General features: G+C 38.6%; 1 protein-coding gene across 2 annotated transcripts in view; it reads right to left on the bottom strand.

The window, feature by feature from the left end:
• Micu3 (mitochondrial calcium uptake family member 3) overlaps positions 1–17,231 on the bottom strand; it is a 75,410-nt gene extending 58,179 nt beyond the window's left edge. For both annotated transcript variants that reach the window (XM_051169961.1, XM_051169962.1), the window contains exon 1: positions 16,831–17,231. In XM_051169961.1, the coding sequence (XP_051025918.1) occupies positions 16,831–17,190 (360 nt within the window). In that variant the 5' untranslated portion in view covers positions 17,191–17,231. The remainder of the gene's footprint in view (positions 1–16,830) is intronic.
• Between the last annotated feature and the right edge of the window lie 646 nt (positions 17,232–17,877).

The following is a 17,877-nucleotide window of genomic DNA, read 5'->3' as shown; positions in this document are numbered from 1 at the left end:
AACACACGGATTTACAGGATAGGAGTGTTAAATGGGACAATGTAAAACTCATAACTAATCATGAAGTAAAGCACTTCAGGCCATTGAACAATTGCTGGAGAAATGTACTGTAAATTAAATGAATTCACAATCAGAGTGGAGGCTTCAATACATTTCTATTGAAATGGAAAGAAACCATATAAGGTCTAAGTAACAACAAAAATGGTGATTATTAACACTTTGTAATAAAAAGACTATGTAAATTGACTCTTCATGAAACTATCCACCACATAAAAATGTGGAAGTTATTACAGTTTAGGGAAATATTTATACCATAGATACTCATATATAAAGTTCATGGATATGTAATTCATAATAAAATTACCTACATGGAAATGATAAAAATCAAACTTAGAACACAATAATAGGTGAAAGACATAAACAGATAATTCCTAGAAAAAAAACTTCTAAAAGTTCTCTGCTGCAAGCCAGGCATGGCTTTAACTAGTTAAAGTCCATGCCTTTAATCTAACAGTCAGGAGGCAGAGGCAGGTAGATTTCTGTAGGTCAAAGCCAGCCTAGTTTATGTATGACTTTCAAGCCAGCCCAGGCTACACAGAGAAACTGTATCTTTAAAAAATTGTATTCATTCAGAAAAACTGAAAGCAAATAGTACAATCAATGGACAATATTAAATTAAAGTAGAATATGGAAACCTATTACTAATTGCATATGAAGTATATTTTGGTAAAACCACTTCAAAAAAGAATATAGACAATGAATGGACACAGTAGATTTAGGGACAATATAAAATTTATAAAACATAGTTGGCAAAAATGTTACAGGAATTTGGTCTTAAATTTTGATATTTATAGAAATATGTATGTGTATATGTAGAGAAAGACAGAAATTTTTAAATGGTGTATTATCTGTTTAAAAGTTTTTAACTTTTGTGGAATTCGTTCTTAGTTTCAAGCATTAAGTGTGTTCTGATTATTGCAACTTGTTTTTTCTTGAATCTCCTTACCACTCCTATTAAGCCCCTTTCTTTTCAAAATTCTCTTTTCAAATGCTGCCCCCCCTTTCTGAGACCCACTAAATTTACCCAGGATTATCTGTGTGGTCATGGGTTTGGAGCCTAGAGCCTCAGTGAATACACAACTAAAGATATTGACTGCCCCTACCTTAAAAACCATCAGTAGCCAGTACTTATTTCACCCAGGAAGGACTGGTTCTGTGGGCCCCTTTCCAATACGTGACTGGGTACTGTGTTAGGTCCATTGCAGACATCTATAGCTGCTGGGAGGTTATGCCCACATTGGCTTTGCTGTTTCCAAAATTCAATACCCATAGCCTTTCTCCTTATCTTCTTGCTTTTGTATTCTGTTTCTCTTCTGCAGTGATCTCCTAATTTTAGAGGTGGTGGCATAATGTCCTCCTTTTGGACGGAGCACTCAACTGTCACTTAAGAATAGTGTGCTACATTTATAATTTTTTTTTATTTTTGAGAGTATAATTAATTGGTGTATTATCTTTTAACAAGCAAATAGAAAAACTTGCTAGTCTAATTTTTAAAAAAAGAGATAATAGTCTATAGAGGCCGTCATCAGTGTCACACAGACAGCAAATGAATCTAGGACTAGAAGTCAGATGTTCTGACACCCAATCCAATATTCTTTCCTATTACACAACTTGGTATATTGGAATAAAAGTGCACTGCTTTTGCAATCCTTCAGGCTTATGTTCAAATGTCAGCTTCACCACTTTCTATTTAGGTAACCTCGGGAAAAATACTTAATCTCTGTGAACTTTAGCTTCAAAATAGAATAATACTAACCTAAAACTATAAAGACTAAGTAAAAAGTAGTAAGAATACTTCTTTCTCTGATAGTAAAGAGAATCCACTCTCTTAATTGGCTAACTCTTGAAACAGCCTAGATGTTCAGTCAGCTCCACGCCTCAGGTGTAAACTAAGTCTCTGTGTTGCTGTAGGTTGAACGCTCACTCCATTTGTCCATGATCATCCCCACTGCCTGCATTTCCTTGTCCTTCTCATCTGCCTTAAATTCTAGTACTTTTCTCTCAGTCTCACTTAGGTCCAAATGTCTAGATGAAGTAATATGGTGAGACTTTTTATATTTGAGAGTCACAGCTATCTTTGCAAGGCACAGTCTTTACCTGTACACTCACCATGGCCACGTAGGCTGGCTACCCTGTGCCTATGCTATGGTTTGAAGGCTTGCTCTCCAGCTGGTGGCACTATTTCAGGAGCCTAAATGAAGGCAGTCAGTCATGGGGGAGTGTCCCTGCACACTGTGCGTCTTATTCGCAGGCCTCTCCTCTGATCTCACTGCTTCCTTTCTGCTCTGACATGAACAGCCACCTCCTCCTGCACATGCCTCATGCTCTTACAGCCATTGTGTCTTGCTTATGGTGGTTCCTAAATAAAGGAGCCACGGGCTATACACTAAAATCTGTGAAACTCAGAGCCAAAAGGAATCTCATCATTGCATATATGTTTTGGTGACAGGTATCCAAAACTAATACAAGCTCTAAGATGTTCTTTTCTAGGTCAAAATTAAAAGAAAGGAACAAAAAATACATCATCAGTGTTTATATTATTTTCTCCTAAGTAAATCACCCTGAACTATGTTACTCAGCTTGGGCTGCCAAAACACACAAACACATACTACTCAGCTTAAACAATAGAAATTCATTTCCTATGGTTCTGGAGGTAGGAAATCTGAGAGCAAGGTGCAGGCACAGTTGTTCGGTTGTAAGGGTCCTCTTACTGGTGTGCAAATACCTACTTTTTGTTACGTCCTCCCAAAGTCAAGAGGCCATGATGCCTCTGTACCATCATTTAACACTGATCCTTCCTTAGCAGTCCAATCTCTGGCACAGCGCCACTGAAGGTTAGCACTTCAAGACAGGTTTGTGGAGGACACCAACATTCAGTACACACAGTCAAGCACAGAGTGACTACTCTTCCACCCCCTTTCTCTACACTCTCATGCAAGCTTTAAAACTGTTCCAGCACGTCATTCTTACCAAGTGGATATTTCACTCTGTGGAACACTGTGAATGTTTTAGATCACCTGTAAACAAACAAGACAGGTCTTAAGATAAGATCCAGAATCCTTGGCTACCTGGTCCCTGTCAGTGGAACTGTCTGCTTATTTGGCCTATGCTAAGGTTACCTAGCCAACAACCTCCCTTAAAACTCCTAAAGTCCAGGAGTTGGGAGGAGGTCTCCATATAATAGCACCCTACTGATAGGATTTCAAGCTGCCTGTCTCTTTGTCTGCGAGCCTTGGCCTAGCATCTGGAGAATTTGGAACTACTGAGAAGATGCAAATTCTTACCCAAGTCCTGGAATTACAGGTATATGTTACTATTTAGAGCTTGAGTAAGTTTTGTAAACTATGGATGATTTAATACTAGCAGTCTACTTCCATCCTACTGATGCTTTATTTTGTTTACCTAAGTGTTACTTAATTTTAACAGCCATAAAAGCCAAAAAGACATTATCTAGGATGAAGTTAATAAAACCAGTAATTTATAAAAGTTGCATTAATGAATTGATTGCTAGTTTGTGACAAGAGCTTTCTGAGTAACTCAGGCTGGTTTTGACCTAGCAATCCTGTGGCCTCAGCCTCCTGGGTGCTAAGATTATAGGCATGCACAAACACACCTAGCTAAAAAAGATTTTACAGGGAGTGTTAGGGGGATTATGGAATGGAAACAAGATTAAAACAACCACTAACCAAGCAAGACGTTACTTAGCATTAAAGACCTTTATAGATAAAATGGACCTCAGAGATCCTAATTCTATGACACTTCAGAAGTGATGAAATGACCTCCCTGAAAGGTTAAATGGTTTAATCATTGTCAAAGAGATAGACAGCGGCAGAGAACTCAATGTTTTTATATAGCCTATCTTAGCTGAGAAGTATTTTTAAAGGTACAGTTTCCATACAATTTTAAGCTACCTTCTACAATTTTACTCTTGCAGACCATTTACAGAAACTTCTTTTAAACCATCCAAAAATATTGGAAATAGCCCTAGTATAACATAGTCAGTACCCACAAAAGCAGAGAAAAACCTGCCATTCAAAGAAATAGATCAAAATGTCTAAGTTCTCAGGCCCCAGGACCGGCACAGCTTTCACCAGAGCAGGCTCCCCACTTACCAGTGTATTACACAATGTTCTTGAAAATAGCTCTAGGCCACTGTGAAGGTGTTCAATTCAACAAAAACTAAACTCAGTAAATTTCTATTAGTGTGAAGAAACTGTATGGTAGACACGATAGTTTTATCAAGCCAAGTGGGATGTACTTTTGCAAACTGAGATCATCAAGGAATGAACACATATGGCTATGTACACACACACACGTGAACACACACATGCATACACCTATATACTGTTGTATGTGATATATACAGTTATGTTTACTAAAATTGTTAGATTTGGGACTTTATCTGTTTTTTATCCTTTAATAATTTCTCTAAGTAAAATATAACAATCTTAAAGTGAGAGCTTAAATAGTAAGATAATATTTGAAGTGGGTAGTACAGAAACTGTGTTGACTTTACTAATGAATTTAAATAACATTTACTGAAAATGTATGGACAAGGGGTGGAGAAACATAGAAACATCAAAGATTTGGTCAACTAGAGGAGACAAGTGTTCTTGATGTTTAATCCAATGTATTATGTTTCCTCATAAGAGAGTTTTCAACATATTAATATATAAATTTAGAAAGAAGATTCATTTTAAGTGTTTAAAACAGAATACAGAATCTATTTCCATCCTATTTTCATAGCTTTAGACAGGGTGTCTTCAATAGAAAACTTGGTGGTAACTGAAGCTTTAAAGGGGTCACTGGCAATTGGAAGAAAAGTTGTTTCCTTTTGAGGTTCTTCATCATTATGAAAGATTCCACTAATTTCCGAACAAACCCATCTTCTTTTCTTCTTAAGCATGTGGCGGTGTATATCTCTCAATCTTTGCTCTTAGATAGAGCCATATTGTTAAATTTAGAAAATGTAATATGAATGGAAGGAATATATGTCATTATCAGGCCTGATCCAGAATATATCCCCATGGATGTTCCTCCTGTTTTTAAAGCCTTATTAACTACTCCTCTGATTAATTTTGCAAACTGCTTGTTAATGAAAATCAAATCCACTTTTCCTCTGAGCCCCTAAATAACCATATGGAAGACAGAAACTTGTAGAAGTCTTCTTAACCATATAGCTAACCACGCAGAAGAGTTACAGAAATAAGCTTCTACTGAGCTGGTCCACTGAAGGTTGAACGTGCAATTGTTACTGCAAACGACCTACCCTAATACGATGCTATTAAAAGCTACAGTGTATATTAATTTGACTGTGGGCTGTAAGGATAATGTGAATGTCTTAATGGGAAACAAAATGAAAGCATACCATGAGATAACTTAGTAAGGTGTTTCTTTAGGGAAAAGAACAGATTTTAGTAGCCTGCTATCCTTCCTCTAAGTGTCAAAATCTGTTCTTTTTCAGTCACAGTCATAGGGGAGGGGAGTAAGGGGAAAGTGGGAGGGAGAGAGGAATGGGAGGATACAAGGATGTGATAACAATTGAGATGTAATATGAATAAATTAATAAAATATGTTAAGAGAGGGGGGAGAGAAGAACAGATTTTGAGGAAAAAAGTATCTTCCTGGAATGTGATGTAGTACTTAAGGAAGTTTATTAAAGGATTTTGTGTTTGTTTACATTTTCAACAATTTTCATTTATCTTTACTAACTTAAACTATCCCAAAGAATTCAACATATTTAACTAATTAACCTTTTCTTTTTTTTAACTTATTAATCAATTTTAGATAAATGACGATGAAAGTACCCTGCTCACCTCAATTTCTAATTTCACCTGGCATTTATATCTGGCTATTTAATAATATGCTAATAAAGGTGCATATGCACTGATTCTATAGTCATTGTCAGTGGCAACTTGTAGGCATTCTTACTCAAGTGGTAAAGAGCACTTTGATACAAAACTCATGATCTTTCTTCCCAACCCACATCACATCAGAAATAACTCCACTATTTAAGCAGATTGCTCATCTAGTAACAGCCGCAGAGTTCACTGACATGCTAACGTCAAGGCATAGATACACCATGTAACTAGAGTAGCTCTAACTCCTGAGGTATTGACAAGAGTTGACAGCAAATGCAAATATATCAACTTTGATCTTTTCTCACTAGCTTCACAGGGAAAATTCTCTTCTGTGGAACTAGAAGAAAGGAAGCAAGACAAGAAGTAGGCAAACCTACGTGTGAGGAAGTAACAGTGAAAAAATTTATATCTGATATATAATTTCAGCCATTAAAAATGGAGACCATGTGCCTGTCTTAAGAAGACTTAAGAACTATTGAGAAGAGTGAAGTCCCAATGTCGGTGGCACATATTCCCATTTCTCAAAAGTTTGGACAACATAGAATCAATCTACTCTACCACTCCTGCTTGTCTCTGGCTCTCTCCCTTGCCTTCTGTCCTCTTTCCTCTTCTCTTTATGGTCTTCTCTTTTCAGTCAGGACTTGGGCATGCTGGGTGTCTTAGTTAAGAATTTCTATTGCTGTGAAGAGACTGGTGTCTTCACTGGCCATGGCAACTCTTATAAAGGAAAGCATTTAATTGGGGCTGGCTTACAGTTCAGAGCTATTGTCATCATGGCAGCATGCAGGCAGACATGGAGCTGGAGAGGTAACTGAGAGTTCTACATCTGGATCAGCAGGCAGCAGAAAAGGAGAGTGACACTGGGCCCGGCTTGAAGACCTGAAACCGCGAAGCCCATCCCTAGTGACATACGTCCTCTAACAGGGTCACACCTACTCTAACAAGGCAACATCTCCTAATAGTACTGCTACCCAAGGGTCTATGGAAACCATTTTCATTCAAACCACCATACTAGACAAATACTACCAGGGGCTACAACCCCAACTTTAGAAAGACATTTTGGAGAAAGAAAAACATAAGTATTCACTTAACAATAAAATGCCAAACTATTTTCTGAATGTATACAACCACAGCCAGCGAAGGAAACTTTGTTGTCATCACTGCTAACAGATGGTATTGTTCATATTTAATCATTCTAATTAGTAAGAAAGAATTCCTCAGTGCGGTTGTAATTTGTGTTTCTCTGTTATTAGTGGTGGTGAACACCTTTCCATGTGTTTGTCAGTCGTTTGAACATGTGTGTTTTGATTTACCTGTTCACTTTGTCCACTCTCCTTCTGAGGTCTCTTTGTATTCTGTAGCCCATCACAATATGCTCTGCATAGGTTTTCCTTCTGAATGCTGTGTTATATCTGCTATTCCAAGACTTCTTTGTGAGCATCTTCTGAGTTTTACTTTTGTTTTAAAAACCAGCAAGGCACATTCCTCTAAATATTTTTAAGTTTTACTTATTACACGTAGGACCCTAATATACATGAACTGACTGGATTCCAATCATGTCAAAAGGAAAATAATTTTATTTTTCTCTGTCACATAGAGTAATTTAAGAATGTTGTATAAGCTTGCATAAAAGTATTCTTCCATATTTAGCATAGGCCTTGTTTCACTCTTCCTTACTCTCCTAGGAATACTGTACATATGAAAGTCACAAGTCACATTTCATTGTCAAATGTGTAAGAAGATGGAAAAAAACTTAGATGACTATATCTGAGTACAATAACTTGTAATAGGGTAGAACTATCTTAAATTGAATTGATGCAAATACCTTCTATCAGATCCTTTCCAGGGAAAAGAGTAATACACATATATGTATTACATATATCTTTCATATATATGTACGTGTATCAGTATACAGATACTACACAAATATGTTAATTAAAAAATAGAAAAAATAGAATGACAAAATTCTTGTACATCCGTGTTCAACCCAGGATGTTCATTTTATATTCCAAATTTTAGGGAAGTTTGAGCATTAAATTAGTTAAATGAAAATTTAGAATATGAAAAACACGGATTTTACTTTTCCAATTTGGGGAGAAAAAAAAAAGAACTTGCAAGCAAATACTACTACTAAATAGCATTTCTACTGTTAACCAAACAAATAATACAGCATCAAAATTCCACAATTTTTAGACTATATAATACATCATAGGCTAGAGGGGTGTAAACTGAAGTCCACAGGAAAAAAGCCACATCTAAGTTGAAGATTCTCCATGGCTGAGAGTTGGAATGTCACAGATCCAGGGCCAAACGATCTTGGGCTAACTTTAATCCTAATAATAGCTTTTAATTACCTACCTGCTTCTGACCTACTGTTTTGTGAGTATTACTTGAAAAATCGGGGGATGTATTAGGTTAACTGACCATTAGCTTTCTTCTACCAACCCAAAAGTGATCAATGTCATCAGATGATATGTAAAACCTACAACACAGACTGATTTCCAGATTTGCTATACTCCACCTACCTGGTGTTTCCACCAACTATTTGAAAAGTACTTTTCTTTTGTTCTGTAACAACAAAAATTTTATGGATCTTCATGAATGTCAGTACTACCATGTTGGAACACGGTATGTGGGGAAGCTTACTTTGTTTCGTCTAGAGCACAGCCACTCACATGTGGCTCCTGAATAATCCATCTTCTTCCATATAAGGTTTCCAGAAAAAGAAAAGGGAAAATAATATATTTGTAAAATCCTGCTATAGTTCATGAGGCAATTTATTTAATGCTAGACAAGGATATAAATGGAATATAAATGGAACTTATCTGACTTTTAGACATTTTCTCAAACATAAAAGTGTTTAAATGATACAAAGTTATTCAAATTCTCAGTGTCTGACACAATTATAGCACATTAGTAGTCTCTAAAATTTCATAGACAAAACTGGCCAATCAAGTTTTTATTGAAAAGAAGACTATATTATACTGAGTTAGGTGCATTTTCTAAGAATTACACTAGAGATATAAATTGTTAGATCAGATTATTAAGGTGTTAAAAAATCTCAATAAAAGGAACAATACAAAAACTTATAAATTAGAATAACAAAGGCTGTGATCCAGTTAAATGCTGAATTGCAGGCAGAAGCAGAAAAAGTCATTTAACAGATCACAATTAATGCTGTAAGTGTGAACCATGAGAAACAAAAGGATTTTGTGGTCTTCGGAAGGTGTTCTCTTTCTTGGAGCTGGAGACCAAGCTGACCTTGATCCTGTTACTAACCACTCTACCAACAAGTGAAATTCCACCATGACCCATCCCCAAAGCTTTCTTAAAAGTGGCTGTTTCAATAACCCACCCTCACCCCAATCTCTGTAGTTTCCTGACACACGCACATTTTGCTCTCAGATGATATCACCTCCTATTTGATATAGTAAACACAAGACATTAGTCAAGAACTTCTGTTACTTTCTACTACATAGCCATACAATCTATTTTATCCTGTCCCTTCCTCCCATTGCAAAGGAAACTGCACCCCTCTATGATCTAAGACTGAATTGCCACTTACACGTTAACTCCACTTTCCACTTCCATATGCCTGCTTGAAAACAAAGGAGCCTCTATTTCAGTCTAATCTTTTATTTCTTTTTCAACATTTAAACATAGTTCTGAGTCTTTTACCTAAGAGTAATTAAGTCAATTCTGTGTCCCTGGAGCTTTTGCCTCTTCTTCATGGACAAACTCTTGAAAGCCTTGTCAACACCTACCTCTTCAATAGTACTTTTTCTTCACCTTTACTCTCAACATATCCAACTACAATGCGAATTTCACTTCCAAATGTCACTCATATCCCTACCTTTTAAAATCTAGTTTGCAGGTCCTACCTCTTTCCTTAACTATGTCTGTGGTAGCCTTCACTGTAATACACTATTTCCTTCCATAGGTACCATCTTCTGTTGCCTTTTATGATGCTCCTGGTTTTCTTTCCACATCTCTGGACCTTACTTCTCAGATCTGTAGCGTTCTAACAGTCAGTTTTTTAAGTTGCTTTTCTGTTCTGTTAAGTTGCTTTTTAATTTACACTCCACATATTGTAAACTACCCCATCCATTCTTATGATTTTTTTAATACTTGATGATTCCCAAATTTATTTCTATCACCGAAATAGCTCTCCTGAGATTCTGACCTATGTATCCAACTGGAAAATCTTCCATCATCTTAACCCTCATCTCACTCTTTAATATTTATTTTACTTTATTTTATTAGTGGTGATATTGGGGTTTGAAATCAGGGACTCCTACGTGAGAGGTAAGTGCTCTGCTACTATTCTACCTACCAGTCCTCATTTTCCTCTTTAACTAACAATTCCTACTCATTTTTCAAGTCTCATCTTAATGTCACTTCCTCCAGGAAGACACATTTTAAGGCATGGCACCACCTGAAGTATATTTCTTTCCTGTGTGGTCTCATAGTACATTCTATTTTCCCCATCATTTATCGTGTTATAGTTATTCTGTGGTCTCATTGAATTATAAACTGAAAGCACATATGAATCTTATTTATCACTAAATCCATAGTGCCTATTTAAAACATTCTAATTAATTTATTTTTTATACAGGACCTTGCTATGTAGCTCAACTTTAGCTCAAAGTCACTATGCTACCCAGGTTGGCTTCAAACTCATGATCTTTCTGCCTCTGCTTTCCAAGAGCTGAGATGGTAGATGTATACCACCACACTGGCCCTTAATAAGCATTCTATGAATAAAGTATTTAAATGAATAATGGTCAGATTGATATATTTATTATCCTTCCAAATAGAACATAAACTAGAAATGTTAATATTATATCCATGAAATTAAAAACAAAAATGTTTGGTACAATAGTTTAAAAACATTAATCACTTAGGGATGAAGGTGAAAATCAATAATAACATGCAATTTTATTGCTCAAGGTCCTGGGTTTGATCTTCAGCATCACCAAAACAATTAAATAAACTAAAAAACAATTATTTAGACAGACTCATGACCACTACCACAAATGACCTAGAAAGTGTCTTACCCTTTAGCATATCAAGAACAATTAACATGTTGCCTATTATTTGAAAAGAGAGAAAGACAGAAGTGAGGGGACTGTCACTGTTTGCATCTGAAATGCCTCCTTATGCTTCTGTTTTGAAGGCTTCTTCCCCAGTCGGTGGTGCTCGTTATGGAAGCCAAACAACCTTTATGAGGTGGGGTCTAGTGTGTGTTCGGGGTGTCACTGAAGTGAGCCTGCGAAGTTTTCTACCACTATGGCAACTGTCTCCACTACATTTGTGTTCAGTGAACTGAGTGGCTCTGCATGCATTTTGCCATGATAAGTTGAAAACTTTCGAAACTTTCAGCTAAAATAAATCTTTGCAAGTTTAAGTTTTGTTTTTTTAAATGTCAGATTATATGATCAAAGTGATGCAGAAGTAAGTATTTAGGGATGAAATGAGCCACTTGCTGACAGAATTACTAAACTGATAGGTATCATGAGCCAGGTGGTCAGCAGTTGCAGTACATAATTTTTTATGTGCAGCCATTTCAAAGTAAAAGAAACAAGAAGCATTTGATTAAACATTAGTGCTGAAAAACTAAGGATGTATACAAGGAAAATTACTTGATCACATGCTTACAGTGATGAAAAAAATATATGTACACATTTTGTACCCATTATTGCAAAAATACTGTAATTATTCTGTTCACATCTGTCATGCTACTATAACTTAAGTTTCTAGTCATTAGTCCTCACGGATACATGGTATATAGCATGTGATTTGTCTGTTCAGAGGCCTGGGCTCAATCTCAGCATCACCAAAATATGCAATGGGTTTTAATTTGCATTAACATTCACGTGCAAATCAGTTCCCAAAATTAAGGGCCACAAAACTTAGAAGTGACTCTGAAAACTAAAAGGGCCCTTCATGGAAGATTAGAGCAAAACATCCAGCCATAGTAATACGTTTTACAAAAACATAATTACACCCATAAAATATGCCCCAATGAAAAGAAAAGCTCCAAAATAAAAACAGCTCTGAAGATGAAACCCTATGACAGAAACTACCTTAGAAAATTACATGAATGCAGGTTCAAAGCCGGGAATACTTTTTTGAGACTATCCAGGATTACAATGCATTCTATTATTTCATATTCATCACTAATTACTACATTGTATTTTTAAATTATTCCTTTGAAGATCTGAAGGTGAGAGCCAACAAGAATAACAGCAGGTCACATACAGCTGTCTCTGCTAACTCTCATTTATCAATAAGACCTGATTTACACATCAGCCTGAAATTTCCACACTGTGTGCTTTCCAATGTTGGTGCTGGGTGTCTGTTAGATTTAAGGGAAACAGTGATCTGAATTTCCCCCAAAGAAGTGATATAGAGTGCTGTGACCTCAACTGGAATTAGAAATTAGACATTGGTTTTTCTTGAAATGCTTGCCTTAGCTTAATAAATAAAAGGAGAAAAAGAAAAGAAAAAAGAAAAAGAAAAGTTGCTAGAGATGGTAAATTAGTTCAAGTTAGTCTTTCTACAAAGCATGTGTATAAGTTACTTTTCTGGTGCTAAGATAGTGTGGTTTTTTTTTTTTTTGTTTTTTTTTTTTTTAATTAAAATGGCCCCATAGGCTCACAGGATGTGGCACTGTTAGGACGTGGAGCCTTGTGGATTTTGAGGTCTCAGAAGCTCAAGCCCAGTCTAGTGACAAAAAGTTCTCTTCCTGCTCCCTGTGGATCAAGGAGCAGAACTCTTAGCTCCTCTCCAGCACCATGTCTGCCTGTGTGCCACCATGCTTCCCACTATGATGATAATGGGCTAAACAGCTGAACTGTAAGCCAGCCCCAACTAAATGTTTTCCTTTTATGAGAGCTGCCTTGGTCATGGTGTCTCTTTACAGCAACAAAACCCTACCTAAGGCAGATAGGATACTTTGACAAAAAGCAACTAGGGGGAAAAAGGGTTTATCTGGGCTTGAGGTTTCAGAGAGTTACAGTCCATCACCAGAAAAAGCCTGTAGCAGGAGCACCAGGCTAGTCCAGCACGAAGCAGGGTTATCACATTTAATCTGCTCACAGGAAGGAGGGCCAAATTACAAAACTCAAAAACTGTCCAGGAGACACAGTTCCTCCAGCAAGGCTCTACCTTCTGAGGAGTCTATAATCTTCCCAAACACTGCTTCCAGCTAGAGACCAATTAATCACTCAAACAAAGGAGGTACTGAAGGCTTTTCATATTCAAACTGTAACAAATATACACATATACATCAAAATACCATGTATGCATACATATTTGCATATATATTTCAAAATAACACATAACACATACATGCAATAAAGTATAGTGTTAACATAATTGTTTCAATGATTCCAACTGTCCTCTTTAACCTTTAGGTAGACTACCATTCATTTCTTTAAAATTATTAAAGATAAATTACATAGTCTGTCTCTGAGATGGCATTAACATTTTCTTTTTTTTTTTTTTTTTATTAATTTATTCTTGTTACATCTCAATGTTTATCCCATCCCTTGTATCCTCCCATTACTCCCCCCCCCCCATTTTCCCATTATTCCCCTCCCCTATGACTGTTCCTGAGGGGGATTACGTCCCCCTGTATATTCTCATAGGGTATCAAGTCTCTTCTTGGCTACTTGCTGTCCTTCCTCTGAGTGCCACCAGGTCTCCCCCTCCAGGGGACATGGTCAAATGTGAGGCACCAGAGTACGTGAGAAAGTCGTATCACACTCTCCACTCAACTGTGGAGAATATTCTGACCATTGGCTAGATCTGGGAAGGGGTTTAAAGTTTACCTCCTGTATTGGTCTCACTTATATCTGCATATTAGCCCAAGGGGCATGTCCCACAAAAGCCTTCACTTACCAGGAAACTGGGACAGAGGGGAAGGCATCCTATTGGGACTCTAAATGAGAGACGCATGGGAGAACAGCAAAATAAAAGGATACAGAGGGTCCTAGAAATCTACAAGTAGAACAATATGATAAGCAGATTTGGGCCCAGGGGTCCCGCTCAAACTAAGGCACCAGCCAAGGACAATACAGGAGGTAAACTTTAAACATTTTCTTACAACAACTCAGGCCTGTGATGGTTAATACTGGTAGTCAGCCTGACAGGATCTAAAATCCCCTAGGAGTAAAACCTCTGAGCATATCTTCTAGGGAGTTTCTTGACTGGATTAACTGGGATGAAAAAAAACAAAACTCTACCACAGCTCTTTTGTTTTGTTTTGTTTTGTTTTTGTTTGTTTGTTTGTTTTTGGCTTTTCGAGACAGGATTTCTCTGTGTAGCCTTGGCTGTCTTGAACTCACTTTGTAGACCAGGCTGGCCTCGAACTCAAAGCAATCTGCCTGCCTCTGCCTCTCTGAGTGCTGGGATTAAAGGCATGCACCACCACGTTTAGAACACCATTCCATGCACTGGACTGAATAAACAGCAAGCAGAGAGCTAAGCTCTTCATTTCTTTCTGTTTCCTGAATGTGGATGCAATGTGACCAGTTGCCTCATACCTACATTGCCATGACTTCTCCATCATGAAGAACATAGTTCTTGAGACCATGAACCAAGATAAAACTTTCCTTCCTTCAGTTGCCTTTATCAGCTGGCCCATCACAGCAGCTAAGATGTAACTAATACAAACTCCAAATCCAGATGGATTTGGAAGAAAAAATATTTCTTCCTTCAGGTTGTATACCATGCCTAGACTTGTAAAAGTAAATGTATCCTTTTATTCATGCTGAAGGCTGGTTATAATATTTTGTAGATGTATTTTTAACTTAAATTAGCATTAGAATTAAATTAGGGTGCCATAAAATTCAGACCAAAGCAGCTCCAGAAAAGAAAAAGAGAACAGAAATAGTATAAGAATCGTAAGAAACTTTTAAACATGGATTTCTATAATGAAAGGCTTCTCATTATGAGAGTACCTTGCGTAAGCAATGAAAAAGTGTTCGAGCCAAAGTTCATTATGGTGAATGTGCCAATATTCAGATTAAAAAAAGATTATAAAATGTTTTACAGAAGGAACACACAGTCCATGCAAAAGGTATGACAATATAATGCTGCATCAGAGCCCAGGAAGGGTAAGGCAAGGGACTTTAGTATCATTTTACTTCTAACGTAGTGCACAGAACTGTATGCATGTGAAGCAATAATAATGTAGTAAGAACCCAGGAGACTGTTCAATGTTAGAGCACTTGTGAAGCATGCATGAGGCCCTGGACTTCATCACTAATAGCATAAAAAGAAACAAAAACCATAAAATAAATGGACAAAAGCAAAATAAATTCTGACTGCTTACTATACACCAAGCATTCCATTTTGTTCCAAATACATTAATTTATTTAACTCCTTTTTCACCTTTGAGCCCATTTACCTCTTTTACAGAGAAATGGACAAGCATTGATACATACATACTTAACCTAAAATGGGCACAGCTTGTAAGTCAGCTGTCTAGCTTTCCCAGCATGGTCATGTAACTATGTGATACATTCTCTCAAATCTGAGCCAACATGTGGTTGCTGGGAATTGAACTCATGACCTTTGGAAGAGCAGTCAGTGCTCTTACCCTCTGAGCCATCTCTCCAGCCTTTCTCTCAAATCTGAAGGTGAAGTTAATTTTTAAAAGGAAGGAAAGAAAACACTATTTGCATGTTCCTTACCTTGATAATCTGTTTCCAAAACTACTACCGTTGATTGAAGATCTGACATGGTCAATCAAAACATGTCATGCTATTTTCCCAAGCCACAAAATAGCATGCATGTTGGGAATGAAGACTGAGTATTTGTAAGTACTTCTTTTCTTTCTTTTTTTATAGAAGTCATTTACATAGTGTGCTTGTGATTTGGCACTAAATAAAGGTGCATAACACAGATTCCCTAAACTCAATGCACTGCCAACCATCATCCAAAGCATAAAAAAAATAAAAAAAAGAGTTGTGTAGTTGTATATGATCACAACTTTATACTTACATCATAAACAATATAAAATTTCATCAAGGTTAAAGGGGGCACAGGTGTCATTTTCCTGAATTATTTTCACCTAATCTTCTCATATTCTTCTAGTCTTGGTGTGGAAATAGTCCCTAGACTAAGTAATTTACATGACAATTAAACACTGAGCTGTGACAAGTACACTGCACACCTTAACTGTCCTTGCTTTACAGTCTTTGCCTTTTATAACGAAGTACATTATAGTTCCACGTTTTCATATGATCCTTCTGCACTTGGCTTCTTTCATAGTTTATGACCTTTCCTGTCCTATCTATCTTCAGGTTTGTTTTAACATCAGGGATTCTGGTTTTAATGAGAGAAAGAGAGAGAGGTACTACTTTTCAATAATGTTTCCTTTACTTTTCCAGTACGGCAACACCTCTCTTGGGACTTCCAGACACTAATGCGGCAGATTTTGAGATCTAAAGACACCTTCAAAACTCATGCTGCATTTGCTTCTGTTATCATTTTCTCTTGCCTTGCTCAGTCTCTGTCTCTTTCTCTTATTCATGCGGCCCTCCATCACTTCTTCGTTTTATGCCTGTCAAGTCCTTTAGCTGTGACACTTGTGCGTAGTGAGGGCTTCTGGTTTGCATTTGGTTGCTCTAAGGTAGCAGTAGCAGCCATAATGGTCCTGATGCATCGGTGATAACATCATCCACATCTTTCCTCAGCATCCACGTGAACAGGGATGCCAGGCGATGATCTGCATCACTTAACTGGCGATTCCCCACTAGCTGTTACAGAGTTGATAATGCCTCCACAACCTACTCTGTCGAGTGTCACGGTGACCCCAAGCCCTCCCAGCGCAGGTGGGACACCTGTCAGCCCAGCCCTCTGGCGTCACCTGCGCACGCGCTAAGGCTAAGGCACTTACCGTCTCCTTGGCAGCAGCCACCGGGATGGGTAGCAACCCCCTCCCTCGGGGCGGGTCCTCAAGCTCTGGAACCGCTAGCTCTGAAGGATCAGTTCTGGGGTCTCCATAGAGCTGGTAGCACACGAAGCCCACTAACCCGCCGCCCGCTGCCGCCGCGATGCTCAACTCGCCCCAGCGTCGCCGCCGCCACGTCGCCTCAGCCACGGCCCCCTCGTCCTCCTCCCTGCAGGAGAAGGGCCGACCCGACAGCCCGGGAGCCGTCCCCGCAGGCCGCCCCCACGGCGAGAGGAAGGGTTGCTGAGGGGCGAGCGTCGGCGACAGCCGAGGTGGCGGCCACAGGAGCCTCCGTAGCGCAGCCATAGCGGGAGCTGCGGCCCGAGCTGAGGGGAGGGGGACGGGAGGAGGACGGGAGGGGCACCAGGGAGGAGCGGTACTGAAACCTCGCGAGAAGTCGGTGCGGCGCTAGACTGTGGAGCGCCGGTGCGAAGGCAGCGGCCAGGGCCCCGGCTTACTGGAACAGCTTTTATGGATCAGGCGCAAGGCGGGGAGAGCTCGGGAGCCCCGAAAGTCCGGGCTGTACCCACCGTGCTTCCCCGAGCCCAACCACGCAGTCGTAGATAACTGCGCCCGCAGCCGGCGGCTACTGCCAAGGGAACCGAAGCCGGGGAACCGCTCGTCGGCGGAACTCCGGGAGTGGAGCCTGCAGGGCGCCCCGGCGACCCTCAGAGATAGACCCCGCTCCTAATGGTGCCCGATCCTGTGACACGCTGGGAATGCTTTGCCGTTGCGTCTTCACGGGTATAATGTCAACAAAACAGAATAAGAAAGGTGCAGACGTTTTGCTTCAAGTCAAAGCGACTGCAGTTCTGAATTTAAAATATATTTTGATTCCATAGTGATGGTTTCTGGACTTTGAGCACGGACAGACTAATGATGTATAGTTAGCGTTAATATTTTTAGGAAACACATATCTTAGATTACTGAGTTCAGTAAAACTGTCGAATGCGTGAAACAAAGGATTTTCAAAAATTTTAGACTGTGTGTGTG

This window comes from Acomys russatus, chromosome 27, assembly GCF_903995435.1.
Source record: "Acomys russatus chromosome 27, mAcoRus1.1, whole genome shotgun sequence".
Lineage (NCBI taxonomy): Eukaryota > Metazoa > Chordata > Mammalia > Rodentia > Muridae > Acomys > Acomys russatus.
This window is presented reverse-complemented; position numbering and strand designations above follow the sequence as displayed.